The sequence below is a fragment of the Lepisosteus platostomus genome, chromosome 9, assembly GCF_059453375.1.
Source record: "Lepisosteus platostomus isolate fLepPlt1 chromosome 9, fLepPlt1.hap1, whole genome shotgun sequence".
Lineage (NCBI taxonomy): Eukaryota > Metazoa > Chordata > Actinopteri > Semionotiformes > Lepisosteidae > Lepisosteus > Lepisosteus platostomus.
This window is the reverse complement of record NC_142619.1, coordinates 45,243,326-45,264,458: the sequence shown is the minus strand read 5'-3', so window position 1 is coordinate 45,264,458 and position 21,133 is coordinate 45,243,326. Positions and strand designations below refer to the sequence as shown.

The following is a 21,133-nucleotide window of genomic DNA, read 5'->3' as shown; positions in this document are numbered from 1 at the left end:
GTAAAGGAATAAGATTTGTATACATAGCAGAAAGAGTCATAAACATAAACTGTGACCTTGTAAGCTTAAAAATGATTTTTCTTTTTTTTCTTTTTGAGAAATTAACAGTCTGACATCACTGCTGTACTTATTTTCCAGTGGTTAGAAATTCAGGAGCATCTCTTTGAAAAATGCTGTACTGTTACTTTATAATGTATTGTCTTATTATAGGTCAACATGATACCTGAATTGAAACAAGCTTTCTCCAGTAAAGATGGACTCTGCCTTTTTCAATCCAATGAATGGTTGTCAGGTAATGAGTTCTGTATTTGCACCTTGTACAATACGTTGCAGTTACAGTTTTTGTTGAGATAATAACCTTGATATTTGCGGGTTATTGATGTTAAGCTAGTGTTTTCCTAGGTGAAACTACTAGAAAGGAAACGTTGTATGAGCCATACTTGTTTGTTTTGCTGGTGGGTGACAGCTACTGTATAGTGTGTACTGTCTGTTGCATTTATCGTGGATATTTTCCAAGAAATATGTATGTAAATCTTTATTCTCTGGAATCGACTCCAGTGAAATTAGCTCGTGTTGTCTTCTCTACTCTGGCTCTGCCTCAGGTTCTCTTTCAGAACATTCAGGATTACAATTGATCTTTTCTTCAAGACCACTGTTATTATTCAGTTTTCATTCAGTCTTCAAGTTTGTTTTCCAAAATAGTAGTGACTACTTACTATATTATAAGTATCCAATATAAACACATATTTTTCATGTGCTGTGAACTTTTATTATATTTTTTGTATTCCCCCAACCTTTTACTGCACAATAATCATTATTTTCAATAGATTAGATTACCCATTTAATTTCTAAAATGCTATTTTGAATGTGTGTCTTGAACATTACTGTTTCATTTACAAAAGCAATTTTGATATGTTCGTGTCGGAGCTTTATCTGTTTTATTTCTAATATTTTGACCTCACAATCAGCTTTATAGGACTGAAACATGACATGTTTTCACTGCTACAGAGATTAGAAGGGTTTTCATTATCATTACTACGTGAGTAAAATTTCTTATAGAATGGCCATAACGAGAAAGAAATTAGAGGATATTTAGATTTCAGCCTAAGCCAATCTGAGCCATTGATGCTGAAATATACTCAGGGAAGATGAACTGAGACATTTTCTTTGAAATGGTGCTTAGTATCACATACTCCTTAACATTCCTTCTTAAAGGTTTATGGTAATGCTTTTATTGACTGGAGCTACACAACATCATAATAAAGCCTACATAAACACCACAAATACAATATAACAGTGTGCATAATAATTTATAATAATTTGTGCAAATGCCATCATGGGCACTGAATTATTCATAATGGTTCATAAAAAAGTTTTATTTTTAGCAAAAATCTAAGAACAGAACTACAGGTAAAGAGAAGCAAGGTGAAAATAATGGAAGACATTCTGATGATCAGTATGGATTATCTTTCCATTTGCAAGCAACTCTAAAGTGACATTCAAATTTCAATTTCAATTCAAATAAGATGAAAGAGAAAATATAAAGTTTGCCTGTTTTTAGTTTGTTTTTGAGGTCAGGTGGTCAAACTCCCCTCACCCAAACACTTGCTTTGTTCAAGAGGTCATATTAGACAATGGGAATAATATGTACAGGATTAAAAATAAACCTTAGACTGTGCCTGCTCTTATTTTACAAGCAAAGAATGGGAGACATTTATTGTTATTGCATTCTGTTTCAGACCTGAAGCTTCCAATTGCTTCTTCTGCCTGTGCAGCTCACAGTGGCCAGCCAAGAGATACCAACAGCTCTGCCAAGAATGAATGGTCAGTCACTGTGTTAATAACAGTCAGTGAAAATTTACTGTTTTTACCTCATTGATAGCAGTAAAGGTAGAGGCTTACTAAGAAATACTTTGCCAGGGACGGATCATTTACTTTATTAGGCGTGACAGTCAGAACATTACAATGCAACCTTATTATGAGTATTTTGGAAAACAAACTGTTGGTTTTATTTTTCTCACACAAAATTGAAATCTGTAGCCTTTCCTTAAATATATTTTTAAGTAGCTAAGTAAGATTGTAAGCATTGCAGTTATGTGTCATATACTGTAAGTATACAATAACAATATAACTTGTATTTCATTGGAGACTCCAAAATAAACTAATGAATATTCATGTTATTGTGAGATCCAGGATCCAAGTTATAACTGCATTGTCTGTCACACTGTGTACTGTTTATTTGAATCTTCTATTTAGTCAGTGTTACACAGGATGGGAAAACATCTCCAAGGCACAGCATACTGTAAATGCTTTTAAACAGAAATGTCAGTGTGAGGTTTAACATATATTATGTAGCCACAGCAGTCATCATGGGATGAAAGTCATATAGAGGTGATCTTTTTTTAGGATTCTGAATGCTCCTTTTATAGAGAGACATAAATAATTTTGAAGCTATTTCTGCTTTTACACTGCATTAAAGTTTTGATTATGTTATTTTGGTATTGTACATGAGTTCAACTCTTGCACTTTACAAACATAAATGATCTGGTCTCATACAGCCTGATTACTTTCTAATTCCAGTTTCAGTCATATTATTGACCATGACTGAAGAGGCTGTATGTGAAAAGTATTTTAAAAATGCTACTCTACTCTGGAAACATGTAAAGTTATACAATTTATACTTTGTGAACTTTCTTTGGCCTTAGTATGGTTTCTGTAGAAGTGAAAATATTTGGAGGGAGAAAAATAGTAAGAGCAGACTCTAAAATTTATTATAGACAGCAAAGGAACAAGTAATAGGTTTATTCCATGCATGGAATAAACCTATTACTTGTTCCTTTGCAGCCTACGCATGCTGATGCAGCTACCCACCTTTATTATAGACAATTTCATTGAATTCAATGGCATTTTATTCTATTTAAAAAAAACTGCCAGAGTGCTTTTTGATTGCATTGTAACACAAGAGTGCTCTTTGCTTTTCTTCCAGCACTTGTCAGGTACATCTGGTTTCCCTTGTGGCCATTCTCTCATGCGTGATTGTACCTTTATTGTAGGATGAGGTCCAGCGTCCCTGGGAGTCCTTCAGTGGGACAAGGTGTTTTTGCCTTTGTCAAAGTCTATGTGCTCGTTACGTCGGTAACACCTCTCACAGCCTTCTTTCATTCCACTGGACTGGTGAGGAGTGAGCCTGTCAAGAACAGCTATTCAGCTAAGGTAATGAGCTTTGTTAGGTACTAATGAAAATCAGATGGAAAATATACAGTACATATACATCCTGCTGTCACTAATATCTCCCGCTGAGAAAAAAAAATACTATTTAAAAAGATTCTATTCTTCATTTGATTAATTTCAAATGCTTGAAAAACAAAAATAACTTCATTTTTTTTGCAAATCAGCACTGCTTTGTAGAACCATGGAATGAACATACAGTCCTGTGATGAAATAAACATGGTATTTAGATCTGCAACCAAAATATTAATCAATTCCAACTCAAAAAATAAAAGCACATAATATGTTTCAGAAACATGTTGAAAATTAATAATTTTTAATTTGATACAAATTGTGTTCAGGTTAACTGTGTAATAGTTTCATAACATGCTCTAAACACACATTACCATCTTAAAATATCATTGTGAATGTGCACAGTGCTAATGTATCACAAGGTTTACAAACCCAAAGTTTTATTTTTTAAGCCAGATCAACCAGGTTCAACTGAACTGAAAAAACAGACTTTTATGTGGGTTATAATGGTAAATAAATAATTGTTCTTCTTGTAGATTTTTTATATTGCATAAACGTGGTTAACTCAAATATGTTATAATTTGATATAATAAATTCAGCTAGTAATTAATCATTCGATTTTAAGCAATCAAGAAGTAGATTAAGAGTAGAAAAAAACATTTTTTTTTCTTGATAGATTTGCTTTTTTAACTGAACAAAAAAAGAGCTTGTGTTTATTACAGCACTATGTTTGACTCACAAAATACTATAAAGGAATTATAAGTATTTTCATTGCCGGTGAGGGCTTCATCACTGTAGTGGTCAGTGAGAGAAAATGATGCCAGGCATCTCAAACAATCTACAAGGAATTCTGAGATAGTTTGGAGAGAGAATAGTATCTACTATATAAAATGTGTAAAAGTTGTATCCTGTGTGATGGCTAGTGAGTGCAACTAGAGTTCAGCAAAATCATCCTTTTATATGAAAGAGCTTTACAGTCAATGCTGTTTAAATAGAAAATGGCCTGATCTTGACCTGAATCCCAAATGGGAAAACAAAGCTCTCAAGTACGGCTATTGTCAGAGAACAGAAATCATCTCTTCTTGTTCACAAACAAACTATTCAGGAAGCCCTGTTTTGGCACTGAATTTAGCTTCACAAATATAAACGGAGGAACATGTTGCGCAATGCAATAGCCTACTGCATGGTTTAAGAAATGTTTTCTGAAATGTTGCTGGTCAGTCAGTTCAGATCCAAATTAGGGGTTCAAAATTACATTTATCACCTTGTAATAAATAATATGTAGGCAATAATGGGACAAGTCAAAATATCCAAAAGTTTCACACATAGAGAACAAAAGCAGAACAAAAGAATAGAAGAACAGATAAAACCAGCTTCAAGAATATTTAATAACATGCTTGAGTTTGTCAGTATTGTTGTTTTAGGTAATTGTTAAGTTATGTAAAAATAGAATAACTATGCGGGTATGACATGCCAGGGTGACAGATTTCAAAGAACTGATCATACAGAAAGGAAAAATGATCATGGTATCTGATGCATAGGTTAACCCTATTGCACAGTTTTCACTGCAGGAGTGATGATGAAGTAAACACTGCAGATCTGCAGTTAGCAATTAGATTCGAAACAAAGTGGAGGTTGGTAACCAATGTAGCTGGAGTATTAATAACAATATACAGTTATTAAATGCATCCCTGTTGAGGTTCAGCGGGAAATCTAGAGTCAACTATTCAGTAGCCCCCATGTAAGCAAAGTATTTAATGAATCCTGTCCAGATCAAGGATACAGTAATTGCAAAAGCTGCCAATGATTACTCATGCAGTCGTTAGAAAAATGTGGTCAATAATGTTGGCTTTCAGGATTAATCCTTCTATTGTTTTTATAGATGATACCTTCTTTAAAATATTCATTTCCTCTATTATTATTACTCTTTAGGGTAATTTTTAACTACAGGTATCTTTAATCTTGCATTTACAGCCACCTAGTGGTAAACTACTCAAAATGCTAGGTAGCAGTTTAAAAACTTGCAACCAAGTAAAGTAAATAACTTTGTTATCCATTAGTACTGTCCATCTAAACCCAATGGTTCCATGTCTGTAACATTAAAACCATCTGTGAAAAGAAATTACAAAAAGATTTTAATTCAGTTGAAATTTTATTTATTCCTGTTGGGGAATTTAGCAACTCATTTAAATAGTTATTATGCACAATCATTTGTCTTCCTGTTTTTTTGTGATTAGATTATAAAAGTAAATTAATAATTCTGTATTTACATCAAGCAGATATCCAGAAAATGTCCTTGCATATACAGTATGCAGCTCCAAATCTGCCGAAGCAGACAAAAAATGCATTTTTGTGATTAGAATAAGAAAAGTTGTAAACGAGAGGAATCGTTTCAGACAGTGTAGCTAATTTGGATTGCTAGTCTAGCTAACTGAATTGAAGGTCTCACCCTGCCATGTCTTGAAAGAAACCAGATTATCAGTGTCAAAAATGTGTCTGGATTACTAGATCCCTGGACTAGATCCCACAATCGAGTCTAACAATTTCCCTTTAGTCTTAATTTCTTGTCAAATTCAGTCTTTTAGAGGATTTTGAATGAATCAGGTCCTGTTGTAGTAGTTTTCTTTTGTTTTAGACTAAAAAGATTAAATTATTTTATCCTCACAGTGTAGAACTTTCCTTTATGCCTGGGAATGTATCAGGTTACCGAAAAAAATCCAGAATTGCAATATCTGCAATATCTTTTTTCTAAGGTGGTGATGATGACCACAAATGAAAATAAATGGATTTACTAGTCTGCTGTCTAATTTTAACATTATATCACTTGATTTAGTATCTTTGCTTCTAACTGTACAGTGGCAAGACGTTTGGTCCATTTTCTCATATATTTTAGACCTAAAACATAATTAGATCGTCATGGAAATGTCAATTCAAGATTAAGGTAACTAGATTAAATGTATGACGCAAAGACATAACATCTATTTGGATTATTTAATTAAGAGAATGACCCAACAGAATATATCCCCTTATACTCAGTCCTTGTTTACTTGTTAATTGTTCAACCACCTGATTCTAATTACCAAATTCAGCCAAATTGGGTGCTTTTAAGTCTTAGGTGAAAAGCCTAAAAACATAAAAGAAAGATTTTAGACTAAATTAAGTTTATTATTACTACTGACAGTAGGTGACAGTCTTCCTTCTGGACAACATTTGCACTGTGCTGTCAGAGGTGTGGTCCTCTAGATGACTCATTAAAACATGGCCTTGACAACATGGTTATTAAAGACTGGCAATAGTATTTTTGTTTGACCCTTTTATCCAAGGCAGCTTACATTTCTAGAGCTAGATATTTTACTGGAGTAGTCAGTGCACTAATCATGGGTGTAAAAATAGTACCCTACACAGCCTTCCAGCTGCAACTTCAGAGCCCTAGCTAATAATTCCCTGTCCCCACAGCACTGTTCAGAAGATGAGGGGTGTTAACCCCAGTGCCCTGCCTTTTACAGTCTGTTCAACTCTAGGCCTTCCTCCACTGCCACTTCTATACACGGCCAGCAGCCATATCATCCTGCAACTCACAGCTGGCAGCCCACTGAAGCTCAGCTGGTGTGAGCCTGGTCAGTACCTGGATCAAAGACCTCTGCCCCAGTATAGTGACAAGGACACTATACTGTAAATAGGCGCCGTCCTTCAGATGAGACATAAAACCGAGGTCCTGACTGTCTGTGGTCTGTGATCCCAGGGCGTGTCTCCTAAAGAGTGGGGGTGTTACCCTGGCATCCTGGCCAAATTTCCCATTGACCCTTAACAATCATGGCCTCCTAATAATCCCCATCTGTGAATTGGCTTCATGACTCTGTTCTCCTCCCCAAAGCTGATGTGTGGTGAGCGTTTTGGCGCACTATGGCTGCCATCGCATCATCCAGGCGGGGCTGCACATTGGTCCTGGTGGAGGGGAGTCCCCATTACCTGTAAAGCGCTTTGAGTGGAGTGTCCAGAAAAGCACTATATAAGTGTCAGGATTTATTATTATTACATGTAGGAAGGCCTAAAGCTGAAATGGTGTTGTGCAGCAGCTGGCACTAAATTACTGCCATTCATTACCCAGGTGTGCACAGCACTTCAGTGGAGGAAGATGTTTTGGAATCCTTTGGGTTAACAAATATAAAAGCAAGGATTTATTATTCATTTATTAAAAGACATGGTGTTTCTTGTTTCACCGTTTAATAATTACACCCATTTTTATTTTTTCACTCTACCAAACGAAAATGACATTAGCAATGACATACACGTGCATGAAACACAAGCATTGTTATAGTTATTGTGGCCTCTTCACTGTTATGAAAAACCATGATGTATATGAATGTAACACAGCTACTATTAGTAATTTATTTGGATGGTGGTTTAGTGCAAAGCAACATGCATTTACACAGCTCTGCTTTAGGTGGTATATTTCTGAGTTATGTACCTTGCTCAAAGGTATATCAGCAGGACTGGAGCCCACAGCGTTTTAGTTTTGAGTCCACACCCTAACCACTCCTCCACACTGCTGCTCTAGAATCTAATTGTCCCATCCTGGGTGAAGTGACACCTTGCACTCTGTGCTTGCTGGGCAAGATTCCCACTTAACGGGACTTTCAAAGAACAAAAGTGGTTACCTAAAATGGATTGCTAGATCATTAATTTTATTTTCTGTTGGTATATTTGTTTTTCTTAATATCTTCTCCTACTCTCAGTTTATTAACATTAATTAAATGTGTTGTGCTTTGTGTATCATTGTGAGGTCTTGGGGCCTAAATACTGTGCAGCTCCTGGTATGGATATTGGAGTTTGTCTGTCACTACTAAAATGAAGGTTACATGTTTGATAAAACCTGCCACACTTTTTATCATTCCATTTTTGGCAATGTTTTTGTCTGTCTTAAATTTTAATTTGTAATATAATTTGACTGTGAAATATTATCTGACCTCTCTTTTTATCTGTAAGAAACACCCACCGAATCTAATCAAGCGTGAAATTTCTCTCAGTTGCAGACATTTCAGAAATACCTTGGAACAGATGCCTCGCTTCAAGCTTTGAAAAACATCAAGGAAGCCATAAGCAAGATTTTAATGGCAGCAGTTCTGTCTAGTGAAACATCATCTGCAAAAACAAAATCTTTTACAAGGTTAGTCTGGTGACATCAGTCCTTTTTACATGGGAATGCAACCACTATAGCCTGCTGGGCTAGCATTTAACAGGACAAGGTCTTGTCTTGTTTAACAGGTCAGCAAATGTAATTTTCCTGTAATCATGACTGCCCTGGGAGAACTGGGAGTGCTTCAGAATGAAATTTGATCCTACAGCTGACGCTATTTTTTAATGATAGAATGCATAAATAAAAAGTACTCATGACTAATAATTAAGGTTCAGTCATATGTATATTGTTACTTAAAAAGCAAAAGCATAATTTGGACTTTATACACCACAATGTAGTAATTGCTCCTTTTGCACTAGTTGTAATGAGAAACACACCCTGCATAACAGTGGTCACAACATTGCAGATCCAATGCTGAGAAGAAGAGAAGACAAGGTTTATGTGGTCCTGGGAACTCAAGCATGGGGGAACCCTTCCTGCAAAATTCTACCATGTAATTCACATGTTAACAATGTAAGGGTGACAATAGTCCTGGGTTTAATAAAACATTAAATTGTGGTAACTGCAGTATTGTCAGTTAAAATTTCAAGTACACTACTGTTGTTTTTCCATTTAAATTGCAGATGCAAGGATGCTGCATCAGCTACCCTTAAGGCTAGTCTTGATGAAAAGTAACTAACAATTATATGTTTTTGTTTTTGTTTGTATATATGAAATTATATGTACAGTAGTTTAGCAAAATAAACAAGAATTTACTCAAAAATACAGAGATTCCAGATGACTTTTATTTGCTCAAATTTGGAGCGATTATTTCCTTTATCAATCATCAATCTAGAGTATTTAATCTTGTATGCAGAGTTTGAAAACAACTTTTTAATGTCCATTGCAGCTATTTCTAGCAGTGTTTGCATGTTGAACTTCATTTAGACTGAACCCTAACTTCAAACATCTTCTTTGTTATCTTCAAACATAACCTCAGCCTTGACCCAAGCCCAAGGTCTTGCATTAAACATAGGCTTAGAGCTGAACTCTCTCGAGATTTCCACATGTTCTCAGAACACTTTCTCCTCTCTGTGTATGAGCCCCACATGATGCACAGATTTCAGGCAGTAGATATCTACCATGTGCATGCATTACTTTTCACTTGGGGGTGTTGGGTTAAGTGGACAATACAAAAATTCCAGTATCTGTAATCATTCCATGTACACTGATATTCCCCTTGATGATTGTATGCATAGATATCTTGCTGAATGTGATTCAGTAACAATTAATGAGATAAAATAGAAGTATAACAGTGTTCTGCTCAATGATGGTGAAACTCTAAATACTGTGTACTAATTCTTCTTTCTGTGTTGGAAGATGCAGATTCTGTTTTCAGATGATGACCTTCACAGTAAGCTTGAACTCCTCTCTGGTGCCTGAAGTTCTAAAGGTAAGGTCTGTTTCTGATCTATGATTAGCACAAAATGTGTAAGGCCATAGACAGAAAATTATCAGCTGCTGGAGGCACAACAGAGGTTGTCAACCTTTGTTGTCAATTCAATTGGAATTGACTACTAAGAAGGTACTAAATTACTCCATTTGAGCACTAGGTGGCAGTAACGGAATGCAAAACCGAAGACGGTGACTGAAGGAGCGGTATTGGAAAATAAGGTGCAGCTACAGGGTGTCTGAGCTCTCCTTTCTTCTGTTGTCAACCGTCTTTCGTATGGTTATGTTTCAAAGTAGACAGCTAGCCAGGATTTTTATTTTAGTTAAAAGTGGGTTTGGGGTATTTTTAACATTTCAACAAGTTTCTCAATGTTACCACTCCTCAGAAGGATGTGCTGCCGATATGCTTTTAAAAATATCTGAATACTGGTGAAGGCTTTGGATATTCTTCAAAAGGAACAGACATACAGTACTGTACCCGAGACTCTTTTACCAACTGCAGTTCTTTTCTTAACTCGTAGCACATTTCCGTCTTCGAAAATGTATGCTACTTTTTCATTCACACAATTCCTTTCGGTGTAATAAACTAAACTGTGCATTGAGGAGAGTATGTATGGTGTGTACGCCAAGTGTGGAAGAAATGGATCCTGCAGCCAAAAGTCTTGAAGCGTTATTTAGTGCCATGATGACCTTTTTTCAGAAGGGTTATGGTTATGCCCTCATTCTCCAATGCTGCCTTCTAAAAGACGATGAAAGCAGTGAGCAAATACAAATGAGCTTTTTACAAATGGGCTTTTTATTCTAATTCTGTTAATTATGTCATATTTTAATGACTCATTCACAAATGGGTTTAATGCGATTAGAAGTGTGTAACCCAAATATGAGGTATAATGAAGACCTTTATTTACAAACCTCCTGGAATGGGCAGAAACAAAAACAAACACATTTGATATATGTTTTCAACCTATTTACTGTTAATTTTTAGAAAGGTTTCTGTGTAATTTATTCATATAATGAAATTAAAGTACTAAAATTCAGAGGTGTATTTTTATGTGCAATCATTCTTTTCAGTTTTGCAGTTGATTTTCAGTTTTATATATAATTGTTTCAAGGTTTTACACTACACATATAGAATATCCCAGGAATACAAAATGGGTAAGAAAATTTTGCTTTCAGACATCTTTAAAAGATTGTATATTTTTAAAATGAGTTATTTAGTGGGCAGCATGATGATGATGAGCTCTCAAGCATCATCCGTTGCTTGATAGGCTCCCCTGCTACCATTGAGCTAGAAGAAGTGGTTAGAAAATGGATGGATGGACGTAGACCCTTAGTCTCCAGCAGAGGGCGCTATGTCATCAAAAACATCCATCACTACATTCTGTCTTGTCAATTGCGTGGATTTTGGCATAAAATGGGTTAGAAATGTATGGGTTGTCAAGGAATATTTTCACCTTTTTTCAAAGGTACATGATGAATTAAACTTTGATGATGCAGAAGATCCAGGTTTTGATGGCCAAATAAAGAAGTTCTTCCTTGAGGACACAATGAACTTCGTGTTATCCACTTATGCTGAAAATGAGAAAGCACTTCAGACTCTAAAGAACACAGTCAGTGAATTATGGGGAAAGGTAAGAATATTTATTTACTGTAATATGTTGCAAGATATCTGTGAAAGAAATTGTACAGGTTAGTTAGAAGTATCATAGTATTAATTCAAATTTATACATCCTATATGTATTAAAAATTTATTTTCTCATATTTGTGATGGAATGACAAGTTTCTTTGTCTTCAAAATAACAGTAATTATAGTTTCTGCAAGTTCTGTTGCAATTTTCAGATTCATTTTGTTTTAAAGGAAATATTTATTTGAAGATTTTATCATATCTTATATTTATATATCACATAACCTGAAGATGCCTCAATAGTCATAACATTGTGTTTCTTTTTTTACTTTTTAGTGCAGAATTAACCTTTACTTGTTCCTTTAAAATATATAAGTAATATATAAATGTTAATAATTAACTATTAAGAAGTCTGTGAATTTTCTGAGTTAGAATCACAGTTCAGTTTGATCTGTGATTTATATGTTTTAACATTGGCACAAAAACAAGAGGTACACATCCAAGGGCTTTGAAGTATTACATTGTTCACTGTGAGAATGTAACTCTAGCAAACGTCAGACATCTTCAAAGTGGTTGTTGAAATGTACAACAAGAACTACTCTTTCTGTCACAGACTTTGATTTCTTTCTAGGTTTTTTATATGAATGGCGCTGGTAGTTCTATTCAAATATTTCAAATACAGTGTGACTGTGTGTTGAGAAAAAAATCTTGTTTTTTTCACTTGTTCACAGGATGAAAGTCACATTGGAATACAAGGCCGCTGTCCAACTTCTGAGGACTTTCACTTGATTATTCAGTTTCTAAGCCAACTAAAAAAACAAGGACCTTTTGAATTGGTATATTCTGTTTTTATGTTTTTTAATATTCTACTTATTGAACATAATATGGGTAATAAGAAACAAAACAATTGTGTATTATTTTTACTTCTTTATTTTATGTTAGAATTAAGAACAGGTACATCCTGCCTTAGTATCTATACTAGAACCCTGAAATGCATGTATTTATTAGTTGTGTAAATATCAATTTTCTCTTGGGCAGTAATTTAGAAGTTATATAGTATCAGTCTAATGACACATATTTTACTTTTAAGAAGCATTGTTTTTGTTCTAAATTGATATTTGAAGAATTGTCTCAATATGAAAGATATTAATAAGTATTAGAAGAAAAACACATAAAATGGTAATTAATTGCTTTTAAAAAGTCTCTAAAAACTATTTGACCTAACCTTTGATGAAGTGCATGTTTTATGATTTTTTCTTCAAGAGTGTTAAAGTGACTGTCCTTCAAAGCTTTTTCTGATTTGAAAACAATTTTGATACACAGTACAAAGCTAAAACAACTATTATTGAGCTACTGTAAGTAACTGTAGTTACGTGCTTGAGACTGAATTAAAGTCAGACTCAAGTAATGGCAATGTTTCCATTTTCAGCTTTATCCATCAGATTCACCTCAACTCAGAACATTTCAGGACAATCTTTCCCAAAGAGTTTATGGAAGAGAAGATTCGCTCAATGATGCTGCTGCAGTGAATCACTGTCTCACAGAGTTATTAGACAGAATCTACTCTACTCTCTTAAAGAAGAGTCTGGATCATTCTCAAAGGTCAGAAGCTTTTGTCGTTTTAGGAACAGCTGTATTTATAAAAATGCTGAGTATTGGCTGTGTTATAGATTGTATTTTCTTATTTAACATTGCATGTTTGCAGGAAGCTAATGTAATACATGTTTTCTTTATAAATATACGCCAAATTGACTGAATGCTAATTAAGGTATGTGGCAGTGCCGTTACCTGTAATTCCTAGAATTATTCTTGAAGTTTCAGTGCACGTTCAGTGTTTGAGTTCAGTGTTATTGAGTTCAGTAGCTTAGCTGAGGGTTAAACATCAATATAAAAGACGTAATGCAGAAGGAGTTTAAGGTGTCACAGTTCAACATAGGCGAAGATTGAAGAGTCTAATTGAGATTACATGACTGACGGGAGCCAGGGGAGAATCCAGGAATCTCAACAAACCACCACACCTCTGTAAAGACTAATCTTCGCAAGATGAAAGGCATGAAAAAACGGTTTTGGCTTTGCATATGTGTTAATCAGTTATATATTTTTATAATTAGTAATATACATAATAATGGGTTTAATTTAATTCAGAGCATTGTCTGACTGTTCACTGAAAATTCCTTTTCCTCAAAATTTCTCCAAAATTTCTCTTAACATGCTAAGATCAGTTCAACAATGTTAAGTCTTGAAAGAGGAATAAAGATCTGTCAATAGCTAACAGAATCTTAGAAATGATTAATTTTTTGCCTTCTAACATGTTTTTTACAGTGTGTTCTTTTTGATATGCTGATCTGGAGTTTATGAGAGACACTTACTGGCACCAAAACCTATTGGGCTCATTGTCCAAACATAAGATGTGACATCTTTTCAATATTAATATTTTGGAATGTAGTCTGTGGAGTTCAGTTTGAAACTGAATGAGTAAAATTTAATCTTGTTGAATTTTCGCAGGACTGCAGATCCCGAAAAACAAAGTAACAGAATTCCCCTTGGTGTTGTTGAAAACATAGATACTCACCAGAAAGGTAAGGAAAGGGTCAATTTGAACGTATATAAATGACAGTATACAGTCACAAATACAGGCAATACATTTTAAAAAGATTATATGTTAATATATTGGTCATGTAATGATAATGTTAATACAAAACAAGAAACACATAATTCTGTACAAGATATATTATATAGCACATTGCACATTTCTAAAACACTTATTATGATTTTCTCTTTATTCCACAGACAGTTTTCAACAATCAGAATGTGCCTATGGTAAGTGTAACCAAGTAGATATATTTATTAAATGTAGTATGAGACTGCAGAGTTCATATCTGTATCCTGATATTGTTAACCCTCCATTTAAATTTATAGAGTTCCCAGTTATCAGTATTCATTTTTCATTGTGTGCGTGCTCTGTAAACTTATTTTGAGATGATTTTTTATGTTTATTAAAACACATAGATAAAACAGCATTGTTTTTTTAACGTAAAGGTCCCTGTCAATTTAGACAACCAATTAAGAGTCCAGCTGAAAATGTCTCTACTGCTGACTGTTTCACTTAATTTAAACAGATTATACAGATCATATCATAGGATCGTATTATTATCATATGTAATCACAGATCAAACTGATACTGATCCCTGAAACTGTTTATCTTACATGCCCTTCTTCCATCTTTTTGGCCTCTAGTTTATTTTATTTATTTTCTGGTCATTTTACCTTTAGCTGAGAAAGAGATCAATAATGAGTAGGTATCAAACGAAGACATATGCAGTAAAACAGCCAGGAGATAAAACAATATTTGTCAGTCTGTTAAAATAATGTCTGTTGTACCCTGACGTACACCACTGCAATTAACAATACAGTATTGTGAGACATGTAGTGTATTGTATAGAGTACAATATTTTAATGGAAACCAGTGTTTAAATTAACAAAAATATTCCAATAAAAAATATGGACCAATTGTGAGGAACTGGGGACAATAGTCAAAGTACAGTATGTATAAGTGTGTATCTGGTATGACATATCAAAACCCCAAGCTTAATATTAGCTTAATATTAAAATTGCTTACCACTGTGCCCTGATTGGACTTTGAAGAGGCGTAAGAGTAATACAGCTAATCTGATTTAGGGAATTTAGATTTTTTATTCAATATAATGGTATCAATTTATTATGTACTGATAAGATGAAGGATTTACTAGGAATTAAATTGTCATTCATACTTTAAAGTGGGATGTTGGGTAAACCACTCATTTCCTCTGCCTGCTGTGAGCAGCTTTGAAGATTTACTGTTTTGGGTCCTTGTGCAACTTTCAGTTTTCAGTGTTGTTCGTATTTATAGCTCCCACAGATCAGTGTTTTGCAGATGCAAGTTGCCACTGCTTGAATTTCCAAGTGGGATCCTTCTGAGCTTTATAAATGCACACACATATATGTACATATCATTAGTGTCACAATTATTGTGTTAACATGTTGTTATTACAAACCCCCTCAAAAGGATTCTCAAGAGGCAGGAGGCTTTACTAGTATGTTACTGAACACAATCAATGTCCTTATTAGCTATCTGATACAGTATGTATATGCGGTAGCCATTCTGGTACACACCTAGGCTGTATTGTGTCACTGATCATTCAGTCCTAATGATCTCCCAGAGGTTGCACTGCTGGTCATAGTCTTCTTTTGCCTGTATTATATTCATTATGCATTATATTGTGCTAAGGCCAAGACACTGGCCAGTGTTTCACATATATTTGCATGCATGTTGATTTTATTTCTTCTTCGTGTAACATAGATGTATACTGGAGGTCTGAATAATAAATCCTCCACCTACAAATTGCCTTCCTGAGGGCATTATATGACATTGTGTCCTTACAAATACAGCTTCTGTTTTTAATATACCTGTACCTCCAGTTTGTGTAGTGGCTAAACAACATTAAAACTTTTGTATTACCATATCCACGTCATACTGTGAGCACTACACAGGAATATGCAATAAGGGAGCTGCCATATTCCAAGAAAGGAGATTGAATATGACTACTGTGTATCCATAATTACCCTTACTAAGGAAATTAATTCTGTGTGTAAAAGGGTATGTAAAGTCAACATTTTGCATCATGGAATCCAGACCACAATCATGTACTCCCAATTTTTGACAATCCCTAAGCACCCATCAGCTTGCTGCACATTTCCTAAACAAAATCTCCTAACATCAAATAAACCAGTAAAGACACATCTTCATGGAGCTTACTGTATGTATTGTGGCGAGGGGCAGCTCAAGCAAAATGTCAGTAGGAACTAGGAACATTGCTCATTGTTGAAAGCTCTGAAAAATAAGTTTCTGGTCAGAATTAAAAAAATAGCTCCATGAGCAAATTGTATGTGGGCAGAATAAAGAGAAGAGTGATTGTCAAAATGGTGTTGTGCCCACAGCACAACAGAGATGTGGTAAAAATAATGTTTTGGGATGTTGTACTTGTTGGCAAGCATCTTTAGTTTGAAAGGTACTATTTACACTTATATGTACATAATACAAATATGTATTGTATTAATCATACCCAGACTAAAACCAAAAAGAATAAGTTTTGAATTTGATGGATTAGTGTTTGAAGCTACCTGAACCTAACCCCACTGAAAAGTTATGGGATGGGCTTGGCAGGTGAAGAAAACAGAAATGTAAATAATAGTATTTAATAATAATCAATACAAGTACAAATATGTGCTGTGAAGTGCATGGAATGAATGGATGAGAATGGACCAAAATACACAGTTCATGCTGTGTGATAGATTGCCTGGAGTTCTTTATGTGCTGCTGGGATTGTTCACAAAGGTGGATTCTGTGTTTTGCTGAGCAAATTTGGTGTTAAATGCCAGCAAAATGTTGTGTTTGAATTTGTCCAGGTGGCACAATAATGTGTTTGATGTGTGTACTGTATATAGCTGTTTATTCAAGTTATTTCACATACCTAAGGATGAATATTATTTCAGTAAGTTATTAGCAGGTTATGCTATTTGGGGATACGCATAGCATGTGTGCCTGTGGAATTTTATTGCCTTGCTTTTTTTCCTGCTGTGGTACAGAGAAGTGTACAGTCCCCCACATCAGACAGCTGTATACTGACCCTCCACTGGAACTAACTCCTCGCTTCACCCCCCGGATCAAAGAGTACTATTCTGAAGTGCCATTTGATGTGGTGATGGTGAAGATTAGAGCAGAACCCGTCAACTGTCGCTGCCAGGTGCATCTGGAGGAGAGGAAGGGACCAAGGTAGACTTCATTTTCAATTAAACGGCTGGATGAGATCCTTGGATCTGTTAGCTACTAACAGCCAAGCAGGCCAGATAAGCCTAATGACTTTCTCTTCTCTGTAACTATTCTTATTTTCTGAATGTCATTCCTATTACCTAGCAGTTCATACCGCATGAAACCTTTCTTTTTTGTTGTTCACGAGCCATCTTTTTTTCTTTCACATCTTGTATGTACCTTTTTTTAAAATAGTTTAATGTTAAATAGTGTGAATGTGAATGCATTTTACAAAGCACTATAATCATCTCACTAAAGCTGAAGTTTGCCTGTAATTATGAATATCATTCATGATTATATGTAGTTTTGCTTTTATTTTTTTAAAGTGAATCTGCTCTTGTGATTGGAGTTTTGGATTCTTTTTGGCAAAGATCACTCATACTTGTTTCACATTTATCTTATAGCAATTAATCAGATTAATTTGTATAATGGCTTCTGAAACTCAGACATTAATTGAGACATCATTAGGCTCAATGGGACTTTTCTTTAATGTCGTACCTTGCTTACAAGGTGTCATGTCCTGGACATCATAGTCTTGCTAAATCACTTTGCTTACTGGTGTGTAACTGTTAAAATAAGTTATATGTCCAGAAAGATACAGTCTCTTAACCACATATGAAGCAAGGGTTTTCTCCCTCAAAAGCTCAAAGCATATCAAAAATCAAACTGATGATGTGTGAAGATCCAGTTCATGGGCCCTGTTGTGCGGCAGTTCTTGGAAAAGAAAAGGAGTGAAAGACAGCCATGACAGAGCCGTCTATGTTCCACGTCGCTGTGTTCCAGTGCCAAGAAAGGTCACATTCCAGATAATGGCCTCTCTCTCAGCGGTCAGCAGAGATACTCTACTTTACCTGGTTTGGTGGTTACAGAAAACAGTCTTTTGTCTGTACCTTTTGACAGCTTAATTTCACATTGGCGGTGGTTAAGATAGTTGAGTTGCAAAGGGCTAACATACAGGCACTTCAGAATCTGTTGCCAATCCTGCAAATTGCTCACTTACTCCTTTCCTTTCATCCCTTGCTGACCACCCTGCTCTTTGTTACTGTATCAGTTGCAGTCCATGCCCGATCTGTTCCAGGCACACATTCAAGAATAATTGCTAGATAATTCTGGGTAGTATTTTCAGCATGTTATATTAACAAAAACACCTTCTTTAAATAGCACATAGATTGTGAAATACGTGCTGAAAGCAGAGATTATTTATAACAGACTCGTTTCTCTAGAATAGTGTTGGTGCACTCTTTATTTATAATAATAATAATTAATAATAATTGCTTACACTTATATAGCGCTTTTCTGGACACTCCACTCAAAGCACTTTACAGGTAATGGGGACTCCCCTCCACCACCACCAATGTGCAGCATCCACCTGGATGATGCGACGGCAGCCATAGTGCGCCAGAACACTCACCACACATCAGCTATCAGTGGGGAGGAGAGCAGAGTAATGTATCCAATTCATAGAAGGGGATTATTAGGAGGCCATGATTGGTAAGGGCCAATTGGAAATTTGGCCAGGACACCGGGGTTACACCCCTACTCTTTTCGAGAAGCGCCCTGGGACTTTTAATGACCACAGAGAGTCAGGACCTCGGTTTTACGTCTCATCCGAAGGACGGCGCCTGTTTACAGTATAGTGTCCCCATCACTATACTGGGGCATTAGGACCCACATGGACCACAGGGTGAGCACCCCCTGCTGGCCCCACTAACACCTCTTCCAGCAGCAACCTTAGTTTTTCCCAGGAGGTCTCCCATCCAGGTACTGACCAGGCTCACACCTGCTTAGCTTCAGTGGGTTGCCAGTTGTGAGTTGCAGGGTGATATGGCTGCTGGCCATTTAAAAGGCTGGAAGTTTCCTTAAAGCTGCTCTTGACATTTTCTGTCACAAAGCGCTAAGAATTTAAACAATGGCCTTTTTGATTATGTAATCAGTATTCTTTGACTTGCCAGCCTCCTCTTTTAATTTTTATAGCCCTTTTGGGGTTTTGGGCGATATTCACACGTGGTGATTGATGCTTTGCAAGCGCTTCAGTTATATTATGTATTAAAAGACTGAAAAGGACAGCACCCATTGAAATTAGCTAAAACAACAGAAAAATCACAGTTCATTCTAAATATGTGAAGGTGTAATACTTACAGTTCCACGTGCTGTAGTTTCCTGAGAAAAGGTTATCATTATATCATTAAATGCAATGAACTCTGCATGCAGTGTATTTTGTCAATTGATAGATCTGAGAGATCCTTTCGAAATCCTGAAATATCTCCAAGGCCCTATTGATGTTTTCCACAGAACTGCAAACTACCCTGTGGGCCTGGGAAACAGCAGAATAAGTATCCTGGTGGTGGATGAGTCGCAAGCAGAACCTGTTGTCATGACAATTTACACTATCAACATTTACAGAGAAAACCGTCCCAGTCTTCCAGTGTTCGATGACTATGTGATGTGCGGATTTGTACAGGTATGTGGATTCACGTTTTTGTATGTGTGAGCTCCTACAGAGTTTACTTTTTATTAGCCGAGAAGGTTTTGCTTTGAAGGACTTTATTAAAGAACTTATAGTTTTTGCTTTGGCACTAAATTTGTTCATACATGAAAGCACATTAACAAGTTAGAATATTAATATCTGACAGCATCACAAAAGTCTAGAAAAGTGAAAAAGAAGGTACAAGTTAGGAGAACGTTTTTAAGCATTAAGTGAGCTTGCAGAAAGCTGAAAAGTTTCCTCAATGTCTTAAGTGAGCACTAAGTATATTTGCAGTACTGTTTTATGGTTTATTTGATCATTGTATTGTTCCCTTTGCTTGTATTATTTTGCTTCATTTTGCATTTGCACTATTACCCTGTACTCTGCCTTCAAGTGTAGTACACAGATACTTTTCATGTCTGAAATGTGTAGCTATAAAAACGAATATATATTTTTAATTGTATTCCTTGATTGTGAGCATATGGGTATGTTCCTTTCATGTGTGTAATATGTAAAGAAAGGCATTTTTTAAGAAGTAAACAAAAACATTTCTAGTAGGTTTTTGTAATAGGAATGAAATTCCTTCACAATTTCACAAATGGTTGTAGTTAAGAAAAAGTTTCATTGGGCTTTTTTATTTTAATTGATCATTAAGCACTATTTGAGAAGTAATTAAAATGCGATATTAAATCAAAAACTTTTTGAACATTGTGAAAGGTTTTCTAATCCTTTTTCAGTGTATGTGGCAGACAGAAGCTGAAATATATGAAAAGATAGTCGTCAGTGGCTGATTTCATGATAACATTTCGGCCATATCTATATTTGAACTCTAGCACTAAAGTTAGAATTCTGCAGTGAAGACAGTACCAGCAGAGCCAAAACCTTTCGTCGTACATTCAAGTGTAATATATTATACTACCCAGGAAAATCTTAGCTTGTGATTTGGATTGTGGAAAGTCCATTAAAGAAGGGTTACATGTAAGACAGATTTCATGGGTCAGTTACATAAAAGAAGCAAAAAATAAATAATAAAGTGTAGAATGACATTGGGCAAACATAGAAGCAGTCACAGTCATTTGGATAGCTGTGCGGGAAGTCAGTAATGTCCATCTGCTTTTATCTTTGCTTAGTTTTCTGCAAGAGGTAAAAATGCATAGCCTGCAAGGGCCATAGATGTCAGACATATTAATTTCTTTATTGTTGTTCATTTTCATTCATTTTTGTTGACACATTGAAGATCTGCTGAAAAATGTAACCTGAATAATGAGTTTATTCCACTTGGTACAGACTGAGTTGATGCATTTTAACAGGATTTGAGTCGCATTTCCTTTGATATGACCTACAGTAAGGGTTCCCATTTTCACCTCTTAGGTCAGCAATGGCAT

At 35.4% G+C, this 21,133-nt stretch overlaps 1 protein-coding gene across 1 annotated transcript in view; it reads left to right on the top strand.

The window, feature by feature from the left end:
• cped1 (cadherin-like and PC-esterase domain containing 1) overlaps positions 1 to 21,133 on the top strand; it is a 100,627-nt gene that overhangs the window by 24,757 nt on the left and 54,737 nt on the right. The window contains exons 4-15 of the mRNA XM_088645215.1: positions 211 to 292; positions 1,740 to 1,824; positions 3,054 to 3,213; positions 8,268 to 8,407; positions 9,737 to 9,809; positions 11,275 to 11,439; positions 12,165 to 12,269; positions 12,863 to 13,035; positions 13,939 to 14,012; positions 14,224 to 14,253; positions 17,059 to 17,245; positions 19,574 to 19,742. Coding sequence (XP_088501341.1) covers positions 211 to 292; positions 1,740 to 1,824; positions 3,054 to 3,213; positions 8,268 to 8,407; positions 9,737 to 9,809; positions 11,275 to 11,439; positions 12,165 to 12,269; positions 12,863 to 13,035; positions 13,939 to 14,012; positions 14,224 to 14,253; positions 17,059 to 17,245; positions 19,574 to 19,742 — 1,443 coding nt within the window. The remainder of the gene's footprint in view (positions 1 to 210; positions 293 to 1,739; positions 1,825 to 3,053; positions 3,214 to 8,267; positions 8,408 to 9,736; positions 9,810 to 11,274; positions 11,440 to 12,164; positions 12,270 to 12,862; positions 13,036 to 13,938; positions 14,013 to 14,223; positions 14,254 to 17,058; positions 17,246 to 19,573; positions 19,743 to 21,133) is intronic.